The sequence below is a fragment of the Trachymyrmex cornetzi genome, unplaced genomic scaffold, assembly GCF_001594075.2.
Source record: "Trachymyrmex cornetzi isolate Tcor2-1 unplaced genomic scaffold, Tcor1.1 scaffold56, whole genome shotgun sequence".
Lineage (NCBI taxonomy): Eukaryota > Metazoa > Arthropoda > Insecta > Hymenoptera > Formicidae > Trachymyrmex > Trachymyrmex cornetzi.
The window spans coordinates 2,021,788-2,040,969 of record NW_017299871.1 but is presented as its reverse complement, the minus strand read 5'-3'; the positions used below and the strand labels follow the sequence as shown (position 1 = coordinate 2,040,969).

General features: G+C 37.5%; 1 protein-coding gene across 4 annotated transcripts in view; it reads right to left on the bottom strand.

Moving 5' to 3' along the window:
• Positions 1-17,609, bottom strand: part of chb (CLIP-associating protein) — a 44,885-nt gene extending 27,276 nt beyond the window's left edge. For 3 of the 4 annotated variants that reach the window (XM_018514973.1, XM_018514975.1, XM_018514976.1), the window contains exons 1-5: positions 17,407-17,609; positions 3,837-3,942; positions 3,101-3,272; positions 2,843-3,019; positions 2,557-2,633 (exon numbers count right to left, since the gene is read on the bottom strand). In XM_018514973.1, coding sequence (XP_018370475.1) covers positions 2,557-2,633; positions 2,843-3,019; positions 3,101-3,272; positions 3,837-3,942; positions 17,407-17,595 — 721 coding nt within the window. In that variant the 5' untranslated portion in view covers positions 17,596-17,609. The remainder of the gene's footprint in view (positions 1-2,556; positions 2,634-2,842; positions 3,020-3,100; positions 3,273-3,836; positions 3,943-17,406) is intronic. The other variant, XM_018514972.1, reaches the window with a different exon arrangement.
• Between the last annotated feature and the right edge of the window lie 1,573 nt (positions 17,610-19,182).

The window sequence follows — 19,182 nt, the reverse complement described above, 5'->3', positions numbered from 1 at the left end:
AGCGAAAACGAGACTTATGCAAATTTTTGTTCGCTTGCCGGGTGCGCGCAACCTTTCCGCGTCGCTTCGAGGATACCGCGATGACGATTCCAATTTTATTAGCATCAACATTATTAAATTGCTTGTCAATTTAATATATGATATTACTATTCTCGTTCTATTCACGATTGCGTTTTAAGACCAAAAAGATTTCTGTTTGCACAATTATGTATATAAATTCAATCTGTGAAATATTTGAGCACTAATGGAGGTATTCATAGTCGGATCTTGTATTCAAGATTGTCAGTCTTAAGATGTTATGAACCAATCAGAGAGCTGTATTAGCATTTTAAGACGGTCTTAAAATAAGAACCGACTATGAATACCAGCCTAAGATCCGCTTTGACCAAAAATAGGTTTATTTTTCATAATTGATCCAATTGACGTGTTTGTCACAGAAATTTTATTGCGATGGGCTATGAAAAAAAAATGTTTGTCCTGCGGTTCTCTTATTTGTATTCGACGAACAAGAATTTGGTCGTCAAAACACGACGGGTGTCACGAGCGTGATTACGTCATGACCGTGAAGTATGCATAAATCATAAAAAGATAGAAAATTGAATGTACGCAGTGTTGTTCGCGTTTATGCATGAATGAATAAAGCAGATAGACACCGATAACTGACCGTATAACACGGCAGATCAAAGATTGATTTCTCAGAATTATTTTAATTACGAGAGTAAATTGAATTTTCTTCGCGCTGCAAGCTCGATTAAATTATATGTTTCCAAGTTAATATGCGAGACACGCTAGATGTACATGGCATTCGACATAGTAACGCTAAGATTCTGTAATCAGCTACAGAGCGTAACTTAACAGGAGGCTGAAATATTCATAGATATGTAATCAGTGTGCAGAACGTGTTGCTCTAATAACGCCCGAGACTGATCCCTCGGATTTTGCCGGACGACCGGAAGTTCGAATGTCCATGAAGGGGATGGTCGGCGGCTTCGCGGAAGATCGTCATTAGCGCTTCACGGCTATTTTGAGTTCTATTAATATCTCTGAAATCAAGCGAAGCGCCGTGGCTTCTCCTTGCCAAGCCCAGGTATGATCTAATCGTGATCGTATATGCGCAGGGTGTAGCAAAGGAAACAGAACTGCGCGCATCTTCGATCATGTATCTGAGTGAGAGAGAGAAAAAAGAAAGGCAAGAGTGAAAAAAATTTCATGGAATCTACTTAAAATTCACTGGATAACGAAAGTGTATAATCCATAAACATGCCACATCAATATGTGCCATCGATTCTAATTGCTACTTTCACCAGAATGATAAATAGCCTCGCATTAATTGTCAGTAATTATTTAGTCAATTTTCCTATCATTTATTTCGCGGGTGCGGAATGTTTAATTACTTTGATTTGTAAGAATAATTTATATTAGACGATAAATAATCTTGCTGAACGATGAGAACTGTCTGGCCTTTCGCGGAACTACCGCGAATAACGCGGCAATTAATGACAGAAACTAATAATCGTACGGCATTCGAACGAGAAATGTCGCAGAACTCCGATGAACCTTGGGAAAGATATAAGCGCGAGGATGATATTTGCAGAGTGTTGCAATTGTATACTCGAGGAAGTTCCTCTTCGAGCAGTCGCAAACATTTTATGTTGCGATCGATTGCGCAAGCGGAATGCAACGGCAGAATTGTCGCCGGACGAACTTTTGCTCTCGTCGTCGATCTCGACGGCGGATTATTTCCTATCAATCGAGAAGCGAAGGTGCCAATTGCGAGTGCGACACGTAATATTTGCAACCGAAATTCGAACGCCGATAAGCTGAGCAGTTGCAACGTTGCAAGGCCGTACGTTTCGAAGCAGGATAGCTTCAGCTTCGGTGTGGATTACAGGCGTGGTACGGCGCTTGAAACAATACACCGATACGATATATCACACGCGGTTCTATCGCTCTGAATGCAATATTATGTAATCTCCCCGGCGGTAAGCAGATAACGCGAATCAGCGACCTCATTGTATCACCGTTCAAGGAAACGAAATTTTATGCGACGGAACGGCGAGCGACTTCCCTCTCCAAACGTTATTTCAATATCATCAATGTTGTTCGTTTTCCCCTCGCCGGAAATGTGGAGGTAAAATTCCGATCGAGCCAAGATATCGACGTGTCATTAAATCGAAGTCGGTTGCGAAATACATGGAACCGTAGAAGTAGCGTATATTCCCATCACATCGAGGAACACGCGGTCTTCGGTAAATATTCATGATGTATACGTGTAATGCTAAGCTGCGAGGAGAACGAGGCGGGGCGAGCAGACAGATGGAGGAGTATTCCTGCATGCGAAGGCAGGATCGCCGCGTGTTAAACTCTAGAGCTGCACGATGGCAGCACGATACAAGCCTTCGTGCGCACGTTGAATAGCGATATGCGCCGCGTGGCACACTCGCGCCTTACTTTTCGTCGTCGTTATCGTCATCATCGTCGTCGTCGTCGTCGGTGGCGGCGAGCTTAAATTAAATGGTACCCCGCAGCGCCAGAGAATTCAATCAGTCTACTCACCGTCGGACGACATTGCCAAGGGTAAAAGATCACCGGCGGCCTTCAGTTGATCGAACTTCTCTATTAGCAGGAGCATTCTGTAAGCAGAATGGACGACGGATTTATATAACGTTGCGATTAAAGATTTTATGGTTTCTTTATAACGCATCGCACACTGATCAGTTAATTTTTAACGAGGAAGAGAAAAGTTTCTTAAACGACTGAATCACGATTAGGAGATATCCCGTGAAATTCTATGCAAACCGAAAGCCGAAAGACAATCGCTTTCTCCGTCCATTTCACTTACTTGGCTTGCGGCACATTGTGTTTTCTTTGCAAATCGACGCGTAATCTCTCGCCTACGTGTCGATAGATGTCCGCCAGCGTGTTCAGAGCAGTTTCCCGTACCTTTTCCGACGGATCCGACAGCAGCTTTACGATGCTCGGAATTACTCCCGATAGTGCCATCTCATCTGCTCCATGTCTGGAAAAATTCAAATTTCATTAAAAAAAAAAAACAATTTCTTTTCGTAAATATAATTCATTTCAAATAAACACTACTCACTCGTTCAACGTAGTCGTCAACAGAATCAGGGCCTCCTCTCGTAATTTTGCATTCTTATGACTGAAGGCTGGACGAAGTCTATCCAAAAGATTCTGAGGCGACATGCATCCTTTTTCCATAATTTTCAGGAGCACCAGTTGCGCCTTCTCCCTGGTAGCATCTTTACTGTCACCTGTAACAAATGCGAATTTAATTGTCGATTCGTATACACACGTGAAAATTGGGATCGAATATCTTCGGATCGCGCGTGCGCGTGCGATTATTCTTGACGTCGGCTTCGCGGGACAACTGAAAGCGATCGGCGGACCGGTTCTCGACAAATATGGTGTATACATCTGTCATAGACTTCAACCTCATTAGAGGCGTTTAAACGTCACTCTGGCTCGTTCTATTTAAAACTCATTTAGCGATTAACGATGATTCACCCAATACGCGGCGAAATGTACGCGAAACTCATCACACTTACGAGATACAGGTCTATAGGGATGGTATAACTTTCTAATTAATGCTTGATGTTAAAATTATCCCCGACTATCTTTACATCGCGAATACGGGATATTTACAAACCGAAATATACACGAGCGAGCTCCTATCGATGCCAATTATCGGCCATCGTGAGCCGTTTGTGGAATTATCGATCGTCGTAAATAATAATAGAAATTTTCGATATCGCGTATCGTGCCAGCCGATTCCTCCCCCGAAGACGATTTACGGAACAAATACGCCCCGTACTCACCTAGCCTGTCTATCGTCGGCTGGATGATGGTGGAGATGTAAGGTTTGAAGTCGTGACCCATCCGATCTGCGAGATACGTGAGGATCTCTAAACCATTCTGGACAACCTGCAAAAGAAGAACACGTGCGTCGTTTGAATTTATGGCGCATATCAGCCGATTATAGCCGCGGTGGCAATGATTGTCCTCCTTCGGTGGGATCGCGTCGTCGCCGTCGCTTTCGCGTGAAGCGGCCGGTGCATCAAGGCGATCGAGGTCTACCGGTTAATTTAGCGAGCACAGAAAGCGTTTATATGGAACTCCATTATGGTATATATTAATTAACACTTCCAACTATGGCGAAAAAGCAGGTTAATAATAGAAGCGCATTGACGCAATTTGCTCTCGCATTCTTCGCGTTTGAAAAACGGGATTATGTCATTCAAAAAAGTATCTTATTTTTATTATAATAATTTTTGTTTTTTTGTTAAATATAAGTGTATAAAATAAGTATTTAAGATAAATATATAAGATACACGAGTTAAATAGGGTAGAGCGGAGCTTTCTAATCCATTTCTCGCGATAATGCATTTATGTTTCTGAACAGCACATGTTGATTATTCAAAGGTTGTGCTTGTGCTTTCAAGAATCATGATTGTATAATTATAAGTCATGTCATTGCAAAGAGATACTGTTTGCTATCGTAAATTTGTGATTTAATTTTTATATTGTTACACACAATATTCTTTATTTATATTGTTCAGTATTTTCCTTGGATGATAATCCAACGAAAAAAGACTCGACATCAAAACAGAGAAAGAAAGATATCAGAGATCAACTATTCTCTTTTGAAATAAAATCCAGTAACTCATTTAACAAAAATAAATCACTTTTTCTAACAACTATACGATATAAATGGAGAGAGTATGAAAATAGAGGAGTAGGCCTAAGAGATCGTATCTCTCGTGCAATGTTGACAGCTCGCGTGATGCAAACATATCGATCCAGAGGGAGACGAACTCCATCCTCTTGAAGACGGAGAATCGCTGCTGTGTTTCCTCTCGTTCGTTAATATGCGAGTCTCGCCAGACGCAAGTGCACTTGTGATTACAACCTCGGTAATACGACACGCGTAGACAGAATGCCGTTTCTGTTAATCAAGAGAATGCACAATTAACCCACCAGCGAATTTCTAATCGAACGTTTGTAATTTAGTACCTGCTAAACGCGCGCGAAAGGCGACTGCATAGTAATTACGGTGGAAGTCATAACACAAATCACTGTGTAACGCCAACGATAATAGTATATCTTTAACGTGTCGATTTTAATATCCCATAATATATAACATTTACATCTCGCGCCTAAAGAGGATATCTAGGTGAACGTTGCTAAATTTAATTTTCCATTGAGCAGCTTGTACACTATCTGTCACAAACTGCAAAGTGTTTAAAACGCCTGCAGTACGACGTTTAAATACATTTAACCAAGTGCTATACATAGGCGTATAAACCTATTTTCGAGCCACGGGGTAAACGTTCTCTCAGGGCTATCGTCTGGCTGTGACATCATTGCTCAGTACCGAGAATTTTTACTCTCCTCTTTGGTTTTGCTCTTCTGCGCTATTATCTTCAATCTCTCGATAAAATTACATGCATGTCGGATCCATTCATGATTGTATCTATCAAGTGACTTACACGTTATATTTCTACGCTACACTGCATTCGTAAAAAGTAAACATCTCGATAAGATCTATATTTGTACCTATATATCTTTATTATCTTTCAATATCAATTGCAATGATTATCTATTAAGTAAAATAACGATACACAATTAAAACAACGTAGAAACAATAACACACTGAACAAAATTTGCTAAATCTCAATACATATTTCTTTAAGTAATATTAAATATTTACTTGCGGTAAATATTTATTCAAGAAAAAAGTGATAAATCAAATTAATGGCTTTTGTATAAAATAAAATATCTTTTTCAATGCACAATTATAACAACGTAAACAAAAATTTGCACCTAAAAATATTGTCTTGAAGAATCATTGTATATTAATCAATTAAGGTCAGAAAATGGAGGATCTATGAAGTTAGCGACATTCTATTAATGTAAAAAAAAATAATGATAATTCCAGTAGCACTTTTCATAGTTCAATAGTTTCTTATCAAAGTAAAAAAAAATCCCCATTTACTAAAGAATCAAAATTATCGGAATTTTGTCCTAAAACAAAATACCAACAATTAATAATTTCCATACAATTTTGAACATTCGTACTCTACGCCGCTAAATAGAAAATTTTCGACAAGTTATTACGACAGATCTTCGTACAAAGCGCATGTACGACGAAAACCACCGGTGGTTCTTTGTAACGAAAGGACTAAACAGAAACAACACGCGAGAAGAGTCATCATGCGAAGTCGTACACGACGGCACGTGTGTGGGCGAGAGAACCACGGCCTTACTTGTCGAACTTGGGTGCACGATCCGTTAAAACTGTTGTTAGCGCTACGTGGGAGGCTGCACACGTTTCTTCCTTCTGCACGCACGCACGCACGCAGAAACGCATCGCGTACAGATCGCGTTCGCAAGGCGCCACATGATCAGACGGAAAAGAGCCCTCCCCCCCTGGAGGGAAATACACGCCCCCGTTGAAAATACGGAACGAGTATTTTCGGGCATACGAGGTATATCTGGTATCAAATACGTCGCTGAACTTCTTGGCAGTTTAACAGAAAAGTCACAGAAAACGAGACGAGAGACGACGGTTACGAAAGCGAATACGAATGCGGGAAAGCTGAGTCAATTTTCGTCGGATTTTCGAGTAATATTCTACGGCGTAACAACACGAGACGCGTTTAATTATTTTGGGATAAAGTCTATGATTTAGAGATTAGACGAGTGGATTTCACATTTCATTTTTTTGGGATCGTAATACGCTCTTCAGCAAAGCCCTTTGTAGTTCATCCTGCGACGCGAAAGGCGAGAAAGGGAAAAATAAAAAAAAATTTCACCGTGTCGAGAGTCGGTCGTCGTGCGATTTGCAACGGACTATATTTGGCAGCCCATATTCCTCGGTTATCTCTCTCTGCGTCGTGAGACAAATGTTCCTCAATGCGCAAGATAAGCGCAATTCGATAGTGTCGCAGCATTTCTCGTTCTCGTTTTATTGCAACGATTCCGAGGCAAAGCGACACTACACGATGTTAGTTCGGTAATTTCGACGTTATGGAAGAAGAAATCCTCGAGTATACACAAAATTCACGGAATCCTAAGGTAATAATCCGCTCCGAGTTCACGAGGCGTATACATTATACGCGGCATTCGTATAAAAACGCTTGAGATAAGCGAGACAACTTGTTTTGTAATCGAGCAGCTCTTGAAAAATAAGTCGGTTGAGAGTCGCTTGAAACCGAATCGGCGATGACATGTATTCTTCTACTTTCCGATTGCGAACAAAAAATAAAACGCAGAATTGTTGATATTTTCTCTTTTTCTCTTCGTTTTTGATTCTCCAACTGCGATCTAAATTCTTTTTGACATAAGCAAAATTTCACTTTCCAATTTCTCCAAAATAAAGAGAAGCTTCTAAAATTTTATTAAAAATCGCAGGTTGGTAGCAGTCGAAGGTAAAAATTATTTATAATATAATAAAGATGTTAAAAATAATTTGTATTTTCCACATTTTTCTGAAAGTTTAAATTTTCTCATATTTTTTGAAAGCCTATACTGAAAAAAATATTAAATTTTAATAAACATCTATTTGAATAGTTCCAAATGAATATTTACTAAATGTAAACATATATTTATTTGATACAAAAATCATTCATTTAATTTCTATAATTTTTTTTAGTAAGTAAATATTTATTTAGTGTAAGTAAATGTTTTCTTAGCACTATTCAAAGAAATATGTATTAAAATTTAGTAAATATTCTTTTCAATGTGAACAGTAAACAACTTGGGTTAAATGGAGCAATTAAAAATTTGTTTGCAGACAAAAGGTTAAGTCACCGCGAATGTTGCAAAAATAGATACATTTTGCGCAAGTAATGAGTAACATTATGTAAGAAAACGTAAAACGTTTGCGTGCGCGCACCGCACGTATGTAAAAAAAACACCGAGGTGAGGGTGATGTCATACATTAAATCCTGAAAAGGAAACATCTCCGTGGCGGGGCAAAAAAAAGCGAGTAGAACATGACGACTTTAGAGGCTACGGCAGTTCGGTTCGGTTCACGTTTTGTCCTGTGTCCTTGACATCAATACACGGTGCACTCGTGCCTTGCAAAAATGGTGCAGTTATCGTTCCGTAAGGAGAGACATTGTTAAGTCTAATTACACGCGACGATTCACAGCCAGGCAACCATGGTTCGACAACAAAGTACTTTGCGCTTTAAGACTCTACTTATCTACATTTTATGTCTTTGCGTAAAGTGTGATGATGTAAAAACAATGCGTTTCATTCGTACCGCTCGCTTGACTGCAAAAATAAGCCGAACATGAATAGGATTCTTTTTGAAATAGGTATTTACACGAGAAAAAACATTACAGTCAACATTTTACAAGTCGGCAATATTTTATAAATCTCGCTCTCGCACTTAAATTCAGAATGTCAGTTATTATTATTACTATATCTAATTTAAATTATTTTTAATAATTAGTACACTGAAAAAAATTATATCAATAGCGTTATTTTAATTGAAAATAATTTTGTTAATTTTAATAACATTATTAATGAAACAAATACATCATGCTCTTGTTTTAAGATTTTATTTGTTTCATTAATACTGTTATTGAATCAACAAGATTAGTTTCATTCTTTTGGAGTGAGATTTCACTCGAAGAAATTTAAAGAGTAACTACAGAAATGAATTGATTTACATCTTGACATATGGAAGTTAAAAATAATAAAATTTTATTTAACTTAAGGAATTGTTGGATTGTCATTGCTCCTTTAATATCTTACAGATAAAGTTTTTCATTTAGTAATAAATCGTCACAAGAATCGTTCTATCTTTGTTATTCACTGAAATAAAAAAAAGATAGAATGATGTTTGTGTCGACTTGTGTCCTTAAATGGAAAACCATTGTCATGTGTCGACTTGTGTCATTAAATGGAAAACCACTGTCAAAAACCTTAAAATAACAAGGAAAATACACAGCTATAAATACAAAATGTAGATAAAAATAAGAAATAATAAAAATGTAGAAACATTCTAGCAATAAATGTATCGTGGCATCAGAAAATATCGTGGAATTAAAAAGCAGAGGAAGTTTAACAAATAAACTATTATACGTCGCCGGTTTCTTTGATTTCATTTCAAGGAACCGGGACAGAAAGAAAGTCTTGGCTAACAATTATAAGGAATAACTCGTAAAGGAAACATGCTTCATTTCGTTCTCTCGGCTGTCTGCCAAAATCGCGAATCAGAATGAAAAGCGTTTCACTGAAGATTAAGGATGGTCTGCGACTCTCTTCTTGGCGGACAAGGTGTATTCATTACGACTCTACCAGCCGAGAAAGCGAAGCTTTTTTCAGCGGTGCATACCCTATTCTTACGATCGAACACAATGGATCGTCGTGGGCAGTGGACAGCTGAAAAGGCCCCGCTTTTAATGCACTCCCGAGTTTATCGTCCTCGTTTTTGTTCCCGTCCTGTCCTCCAAGATGAAAATGACGCGTGCACTTACGGATTCGAAATTCGCGCGACGGCAACAAGTGGCGTCGAACGATAATCACTCATTCACGTTCGATTCTCGTCCGAAATTTTAATCGTAAGAATTAAGCGCCACACGCGCCTCTATATTTCGCTGTCTATATTTCGTTCAGTTTACTGACGTCCGACTTGCCAACGCATTATGCGAACTGAACGAGGCATTGTGAGAAGTGAATGACGGTCGCTCTCTCGAATCGAGTGGAAGGGCACGAATTCCATAATTAAATCGCAAGAGCACGTTCTTAAATCTAAAGGATACCAAGTAAACATTTGATATTGAAGATGCAATTTTTCCCTGAATGCAACTTTAATCACAGCGAACGAAACTTGGAAAATGAAATGCTCTCTACACTGAGAAAAAAATTGTTTATTTGGCTAAAGCTAATTTAATTCGTCTTTATTTTTTGTTGGAGAATGTACGTATAATTTAAGTCATATATAACGTTTGACATAAATACATACATTTTTCATCGAAAGAAATAAAGACAAATTAATTTAGTCAAATAAACAATTTTTTTCTCGATGTAGAAGGAAAGCAACTTGTAATTCTGAGCAAATATACAGAATTAATGGAACTTTACTTCGTCTCACATAGATCTTTGTGGAGATTGTTATGAAAATGCAGGAGTAATAAAGAAAAATACGGAGGAAACGGAGAGGTGACTCGAACGATAATAAAAAGCCGCGCTAAAAATAGCAATGAACGCTCGATTGTATTATATATATACAAACGAACGTGATTTTTTCTATGTATATGCGTACGCGTATCAAAACATGTGTGAGTTCATACATCATGTAGGAATATCCAATTTGTAGCCAAAACTCGTTTCGGTTATCTACTTATTACGTCCAAAGCAATTTTTGTAAAGCTTCTCGCCAATGCAAATGCAGAGTAACGTAAGGCGATCGATCTTTTAATGAACGTCGGCTTGATGATGAATTTTTTAATAAAAGTTCACGCATGTATAAATTTCAAACACGGAGAAGTAATTTGATAAGTAAATGAAATACGAGCAAAATTTCTAAGTAAATACAATAAGGAGAATTTGTGAAGTTAACACATTTTATTAATATAAAAGGAAATAATAATTACACAAATATATAAAATATAAAAAAGTTTTAAAAAAAGTCAAGAAACAAACAACACCAACATTTATTTAAATTAGTTGCTAATCTATTATAATATCATTCTTGGAGATATCGTAAAATAATTACAGTTCCAAATAGTACTACTTTTCGTAGTTCTGCAGATCTACATATATAAAGATAAGAAAAGTTCCGCACTTTTTATATCAAAAAATCGACCACCAGATATAAAAGTATAACGTTACGATGAGTCATTCGTCAGAGTTACCGCCCAAACGACAAGAGTGATTTCTTACTCCTACTCGTCTTCAAGTATGTAGATTTTGCCACACGATATAACTTTCAACATTTCAACTAATGATAACTCGTAAACAAATCATCGTCCGTGAAACTATATCTTGTCAAAGATTTATCAAGTCTTATCAAGATTTCATGAACAAGATTTATCAATATTTAATGAAGAAACTTTTAAGCTTTGCAGAATAATCTTGAAGTTTTTTAATTGATTACATCAATTTAAGCTATATTTCAAGTACATATTGAAGGCTGACGTGATGAAAATTTTAACATAAAGAGGAAAGATTATGCGCGGTAGATAAGTTTAAATAACTGGTTATGTACTAACCGTACCTGATGTTTCAAATCTCGTAGTAAAGTTTCAAACCGCTCTCGATAGTCCATTAAACTGTCACTCGGGCTGCGCATTTCTCTCGAAGGGGTCAAAAACTCTCACATCGGCCGTACTCTCAACCATTACCGGAGAGCATTTAGCGACTTGATGGCTTCGACTAAACAACATCCTTGCGTCTTTGCGACACGTTAGCAAAAGACACGTTACGTACATGGCGTGAAAGTTTTTTCCCTTATTCGTGAGTGAACCGAGCTCCGAGATCCTTCGATCAGCGAAAGAGTAAATTGAACGAATTTTGGAGCCGACATATGTTCAGCGAAATTTAATTCAAAGCTTTATCTGCTTATTGGAAATAAATTTCAACACTCTCAGTCTGTTAATCGATTGGCAACGATGTCTTATAGAAGCAGTCACTTGGTCTCATATTTTCGATTTGCTACTTATCTGAAGAGAGCACGATAAAGATGCCGAAACATGTAATAATTTCCATCTAATTCTAATTCTTATACCTTATATTATAATATATTTGTTTTCATTTACTCTAATTTTAATTGCGAACCATTGACTCTTACACGTCCCTTAATTTTGTCATTGCTTTATCTATTGGGGTTTAAATTCTGACATTGGAAATCGGGACAAGTTCAGGAGAAGCTAGTTATGCAAATTAATTAAAAATTTAACGAACAGGTTACGTGTTCTTTTAGTTCGATTACGTCTACGATCGTGGTCATTATCTCGAAGGTCTGGCAAATGAAATCAGTAAATAAACGATGGCATATTTAATTCGACGGAGTACCGAGAACGTAGGAGTACAACTCAATCGGCAACAATAACACGCCATAAACTCGATTGCTCTCGATTACTCGATGCAGATTGTGCAATTTAAAGGTCATACAAGCGAATCGTCCCTTTGCCAAAAGAAGATCTCGAAATATCTCCTCTTGGTACGTCACGAGGTGCAACGTTCTTTCTTAGAGACGCGGTCGTAAAAAAAGAATATTCAACATAAACAAATGATGAGAGAAAGTCTAACGATCACGAGAATTATCTTCGTGACAAAAATAAACTGAATTTGAAAGCATGGTCTCTCCAACTGTATGAAAGTATCTAAATTTATAACGGCACGAGATCGTTCCGATTATCCGAGTGTTAAGGGGATTCTAAAGTCATCTGTGTTTCATCAATTATTTTTCAAATAAGTATTTGTCGAATTGCCTTTATAGATTAAACTAGCCAATTTTAAGCCAAAAACGAAAAGGAGTTAGAAAATTTTTCAAATAAGTATTTGTCGAATTGCCTTTATAGATTAAACTAGCCAATTTTAAGCCAAAAACGGAAAGGAGTTAGAAAATTTTCTCTCTCTCTCTCTCTCTCTCTCTCTGGTTAAATTTATTAGAATTCTAGTTGAGATAACCGGAATTCTGGTTGATACATTTCTATAAAATCTACTAAAATTCTTATTTTTACCAGAATAATTATATCAATCAGAATTCTAGCTATTTCAACTCGAATTCTAATAGATTTAATCAGAAAATTCTGATTCGTCCATTTTCCATCAAAATTACTATTTAATCCGATAGACCATCTTTTTCAGCGTATAATATTAAAGATCAGATAGTTAAAAAATTTGTATAGCGTGTGATGTTGAAAATGTGTATATGCGTGTGATGTTGAAATAATAATGTACAACAATGTATCAATGGCATGTGTGTAGATCTTGATCGATAAAATAGACGATTTTAGACTCCCCTTAAAGGTTGCATACACTGTATGAAAACTGGAAGACTGAGAACCCCTGGCACGCACACGCGCACATAAGGTAATAAGTTTGTCACTCGACACACCCTGGCCGGCGACCATACAAAATTAGGATCGAGTGAGATCTAATGTAATGTAACAGTTATGAAGAGGGGAAAATAAACATCCATAAAAAAAGATATGAGGAACAAATATAGAATACAATTCACAGTAACGCTGTCAATTCAACTATCTCCATATATTACGATAACATAAATGATATTTTCACGTTTATATTTCTCATCTTATTCGTCTAATTAATTAAACGCGCGAATGTTTATTCTACTTTCGCTTCAGTCCGTGTATAGATATTGTCTCATTACGTACATATTTTATTCTTCGATTCTTGTGTTCAATAGTGCATTGTGCATAGGATGAATGCGGTCGAAATCGACGTATCCACATTCGCAGGAAATAAAGATTAAAGGCTTACTGTGTCAATGTATAAACATCCCGCTTCCCCTATACAATATCTTTACGAAAGTACGTGTTGCTTACGTTTCTTGCGCAATATATAATACAAGGAAAGATCAACGTGTTAGACACATTAATCCGTAACTGAAACATATGGGTCCTGGTGACTCTGGCAATAGTTTAAAAAAAGAATTAAAAAAAGAAGTTTTCTAGAAAAAAATTCGTATTTATATCGAACAAGATTTAGAATCAACAAATTCTATCAATAATACTTAATTTAATTTAATTGTGTTATCTTTTTAATTTAATTTAACTTTTATTTTGTATTTCTCAAACAGCGTTATACCAAATTAAGAATATACTATATAATTTAACTTGAAAAATTCTTAAAGAAAACTAATAACAAGAGCTTTAATGAATCCCAAGAACGCATATGTTTCTGTTATGAGTTAATTAACTGTTTTCTACATTACACTACTACTCATTTACCATGCACGTGTCGAGTTTCATTGCTCGGATTTTCATCGTGTTGCGGAATGCCGACCGCAATAAAACGGAAGATATGTTCTCGATAATAAATAAATGATCGACATATTACGCCGCTGCCTTGATGCTTTCGAAAGATTGTTTACATCGCGCACAGCGTTATAATTTACAACGTTTATTAGTTGTCATTGAGTCTTAAATGTGATGACGCGATATTGATCTTTCGCACGTACAGAGTAAGATAATTGAACCTTTATAATAAACAGCTGTAGATTCTTTGCTGAAACTCGTGGCATTTAAAGCGCCGATCACGGTCCTTTAAATCCTCTTAAACACCATCAGCTACTCTTCGTCTCGCATCTTCGTCTAATGTGCAAGCATTTGTCGTTAAGTAAATACTCCGCAACGACCAATATTGCAGTTTGTGCGAAATGACTTGTGCTTTCGTCTTCGATTTTTCATTATCTGATTAACTCGTAATTTAGATGAAATTTCACTTAACCCTTAGCACACATTGGGTCATCATGTTCTGCACATTTCTTTTCTTCGAAAAACTAAAAGCATCAGCATTAAGTAATCAGTTATAATATTTACATAGAATTTTTTTAACGCATAACCTTACAAATACTTTTCAAAGATGTTAAGATATATGTAAGAATCACTTAATAATTTTTGTACATTTGCTAAAATAATGAAAATTAACCAGGAACACAAATAACCTATCATGTATAGTAAAGAACTGAAAAATCATCGTATATACTAAGAATTACCTTGATAATAATATAAAAATTGTGTTTCTAATTATGATTAATCACTAAATTAATGATTTCGTTGTGGTTTAGATTTTAAGGCTCGTTTTCACAATATATATGATTATACCTAAAAATTAAAAATCCATCAATGAAATTCATTCATGAATTTCTTGGTAACCTTTACTTTTTAAGTAACCCTTCATAAGGCCTGTTCTTTTTCCATACTTCAGGACTGAATTTCTTGCACGGTTTACCTTTTCTCTTTTTCTCTCCAACGTGAAAGGAATAAGAAGAATAAAAAGAATAAAAGAACAAAAAGAATAAGAAAATAAATCGTGCAAAGAAGTTCAGTCCTGGTATAGAAAAAGAATAGGCCTACTGTGAGAGAAGAAGGCTTAAAAGTTATTCACTACAAAATCATCAATTTAATGATTAACCATAGATAGAAAAATACAATTTTTATTTTAGCGGCAGACTAAGCCCAAGTTAACCAGCAAATAAAATATTCACCAAGATATCTAAGACAGAAAAGATAAACACAAGTTCCGAGAGTCGTAAAATCGTAAAGAGAGGTATTATTTTTCCAGAGGGTCACTTGAACTTACCGGAGAAAATAAGGAGAAAAAAATTGAACGAATGCTGGTCATTCACAGCGCCGAGGAAACGGCAGTAAATTATGACAAATGGCACTTTCATCGGCACCGGACTACTTACTCCGGCGCGTTGCTCCGTGCCACACAGATGCTAAATCGGTTGTTCCCATTTCGCGACGCACAGGTGAGAACAGGGGCGGTAACGTTCTCACGTGCGAGCGCGAAAAAGCGGCGTTTTACGGAGCGCGCCGAAGGCAGGCGATGGCGACTGATCAATCGTCTCCTTTCTCCATTTATGGACCGCTCGCGTCATGTGCTCGACTAGGAGACCTCACGGCCGCGAATCCAACGTGGTTGACTTCGATTGAGTGTTAACCCTTTGTATCACCATGTGATTTTAACTCGTAACAAGAGAACACATATTTTTTGTGACACTAAGGCCCTTCACTTCAACTTACTGCACTGTGTACCAGTTCCGAGAGTTTATCGATAAAAAAAAAAACAAGCCTTATTATACTAAGAAAGAATCTTGTCCGGGACAGTGTTAAAATGTTAAAATCAGAAACGAAGATCTTAAGCTCTTAGGTCAGAAAAATGATATATTGGAAAAGATGATACGCCTGCACACTTACCGGACTATATTCGGTAGTTGTTGTAAGTTTTCGCAGACTGGTCTGCGACAATAACAATGATTGAATATTGTCCGGAAAATATGTGTATCTGTTCAAAATGCCATTCTTTTGACGTTCATCTGACCTGAAAAGATTTTGGTTTCTAACGGTTTTAACATTTTAACTATCCCGAATAAGATTCTTTCTTCTATCTCAGTTCGAGGAGTCAACTGTGTTTTCCAACAAAATAATATGTAACGCATTTTACATTTTATATGTCTGATACACTTATTTGTTATTTCTTTTATTAAATAAAATTTATTTAATTAATTGATGATGTATACATTTATTTGGACAGTGTTTCTATGATATTAGTTTGTTTTAATAACTCTTAGATTTTAATTTTCTATCAATTATGGTCCTCTTTTAATTGATCTTTATTTACGTACTTATTTAATTCTTTTGAGACTGAAGAAGTCTGTGAGTTCAAAACAGCTTCTATAATATTCAATAACACCAACATATTTTATTATTACTTTTCAACTCACACCTATTAGTTGTCTCATATTGCTTTCTTCATCGTATTATTACAAAAACAAGTTTTAAAAGTGTATTCATAAAATTATTCCAAATTATTGTACTATTTAAAAATGTTCTAAAGTCACCAAACCCATATGCTCCAGTTACGGATTAAGTTACATTATAGGGCATACTCATATATTTATATTCTTTCCCTGCATTCATTTATGCAGCGGTTAGTACAGAAAAAAAATTACTTTATCCTTGTTATTCACCAAGTGTTAAACAAGGATTAAATAATACTCTCTGTTCTAACTGCTGCGTAAACAAATGCACCCTTTAAGTTTTAATGGCTGCGTTCAGCAGAAAAAAGTTTTATAACTGTTGTAAGATTTTGTAACATAATTTGTTTATATATCTAGATCCCTGAGAAACTGAGGACACAAATCAATTATATTAAAGACTCTTACAACAGCTGCAAAACTGCTTTTTCTACTGAGCGCAGTCTATGATTTAATCAACGTTCCCCGCTTACCAGTTGTGTAATCTTGTTTTAGCAAGCAAAAAATCTCTGGTTATGCAAGGTTAAGGGTGAGTTAATTTGAATTTATATTGCTCCATCCTTTCCTCAATTATAATTCACCTTTAAACACAGAACAGCGCGTAAAGAGCAGCTCAGTTTTAAAATGCAGATGTCAACAATCCCTAAAATATAATGAACGTTACAAAAGTCATTCTTTACGTAATCTTTAAAGCGATAAATAACACTTAATAACGATAAATAATTTTTTTATGAAATGTATCCAGTCTTATCCGTTTATCAACATTGTATGAAAATAGCTACTCGTGCATCACTTTGGGAGGAGGAAAAAATCGAGTTTCTCCGTGAAGGTTAGGTGCGCTCGTAACGACTCGACGTCGTCGCGGGCGACCTTAGACATCGACATCGACATCGTCGCCGTCGCCGTCGCCGAACGCTTACCTTGGGATTGCCGTTGCCGAGCCAGGGAATAATATTGTCGATGAACATGCCGATGTCCTGGCACTCGATGCTCTTGCTCAAGTCGCCGAGGAAATTGAGCAGCGCGATGCCGACGTTGAGCTTCTTCTTGATATCCGTCGTTGACAGGAGCGGCATGAAGCCGTCCATATCACGCGGATTCACCGCCATGGTCGGGCGGAGATGCTAGACGTCGCACGTCGCCCCGTCACGTCGCCGTCGTCGTGGCTGCGCACGTCGTTCTCGTCGCCGCCTCCGATAGACGATCTCACCCGCGGGTTGTCCCTCGATCGCAAGACGGGACAAGGACGATACGCGGAGAGGTGCTTCTCACTCGCGCACGTCAACACACATTACCTCGCCGCGGAAAACGGAGATATCGCGTCCTTCGTCATGCCAACGGAGACGAGATCGGTTCTCGCGGCGAGAAGGAAACAACAGGAGGATTATCGCGAGTCTGCCGGTACCGACGAAGTCTGCACGATTTAATCACCGTCACTGCGATAGTCGTCGTCGTCGTCGTCGTCGTTGCCGCCGCCACCGCCGTTCGCCGTAAGTAACGTTCGTACGTGCGGCACGACCGCCAAGCGAACCTGGTTATTCAACGAGCGATTCTCGTATTACACGCACTACACGCCGATTAATGTCCGTCGTCGTTGTCGTTGAGACGCTCCGTTAGACGCCGTAGTCCGTACACACCGCAGCTACCCGAACACGAACGCGGCGAAACGAGGGATCATCGGCACCGTGCACGCGACGCCATTTTCGTTTCCCCATCATGGCGGTTGGTGTTCGTCGCGCCGCCGCGCCGCGCGCGCGCCGCCACTCGGCCGCCGAGCCAACTACGTTTCAAACGGTCGCGTCTGGTAACTGTCGTTTGAATTGCGTCGCGTGATCGTCACTTGTTCCGCGACCGTTGGGCATTGCCGCGTATTATATCGTTGCGCTTCGCATCTGCTGGCTACCCCTGTATGTTGCAACTCGTTATGCAGTCGTTATCATGATATAAAGACGTCGTATCGTGATCGTTATGAGTTCATATAACGACTGTTGTGCAGCTTTTTTTACTATCCCTGATGAAAATAAAAATCAGCGTAAGTCGCGAATGTAATTGGGGAGTAACAGAAGCGTAAACGAAACTTCTAGAAGGCGAAAATTGGAACAATGAAATGTAAAAGAAGCATTCACGCTTTTTTTACATTTTGATGTTTCAATTTTCGCCTTCTAGAAGTTTCGTTTACGCTTCTGTTACTTTCTGTTACTCTCCCATTACATCCGATTTACGCTCCGATTTTTATTTTCATTTAGGGATATAAAATATACATTGCGCAACTGTCGTTATGAACACATAACGAGTTACAGAATTCCACTGTTGATCGCATCATTGCGTCCGGAAAATATATGTCTGCTTGTTTTTCGCGAGATTAATTATAGAATCGTTTCTCCGATTTTTTTTTTTTCTGGACGACTTGAATTCGAGCGAACAATGAGGTGAGTCAAAATACGTGACTCGAGAAAAATGTTAAAAGAAAAAACCGTAAATAAAATTCAGCGCGGTAATTGATGCGTGAAAATAATACAATTAATAATTGAAAGATTTTACAACAAAATAATGCAACAATTAATTAAGAATTGGAATAAAACAAATAATTTTAATAATTGAGGTAATATTAAGTTAATTAATTGTTGCATAATTCTATTCACACTGATATTTTCCGTTCTTTCCTCTTAATGTTTAATATCGTGTCATAACTTATT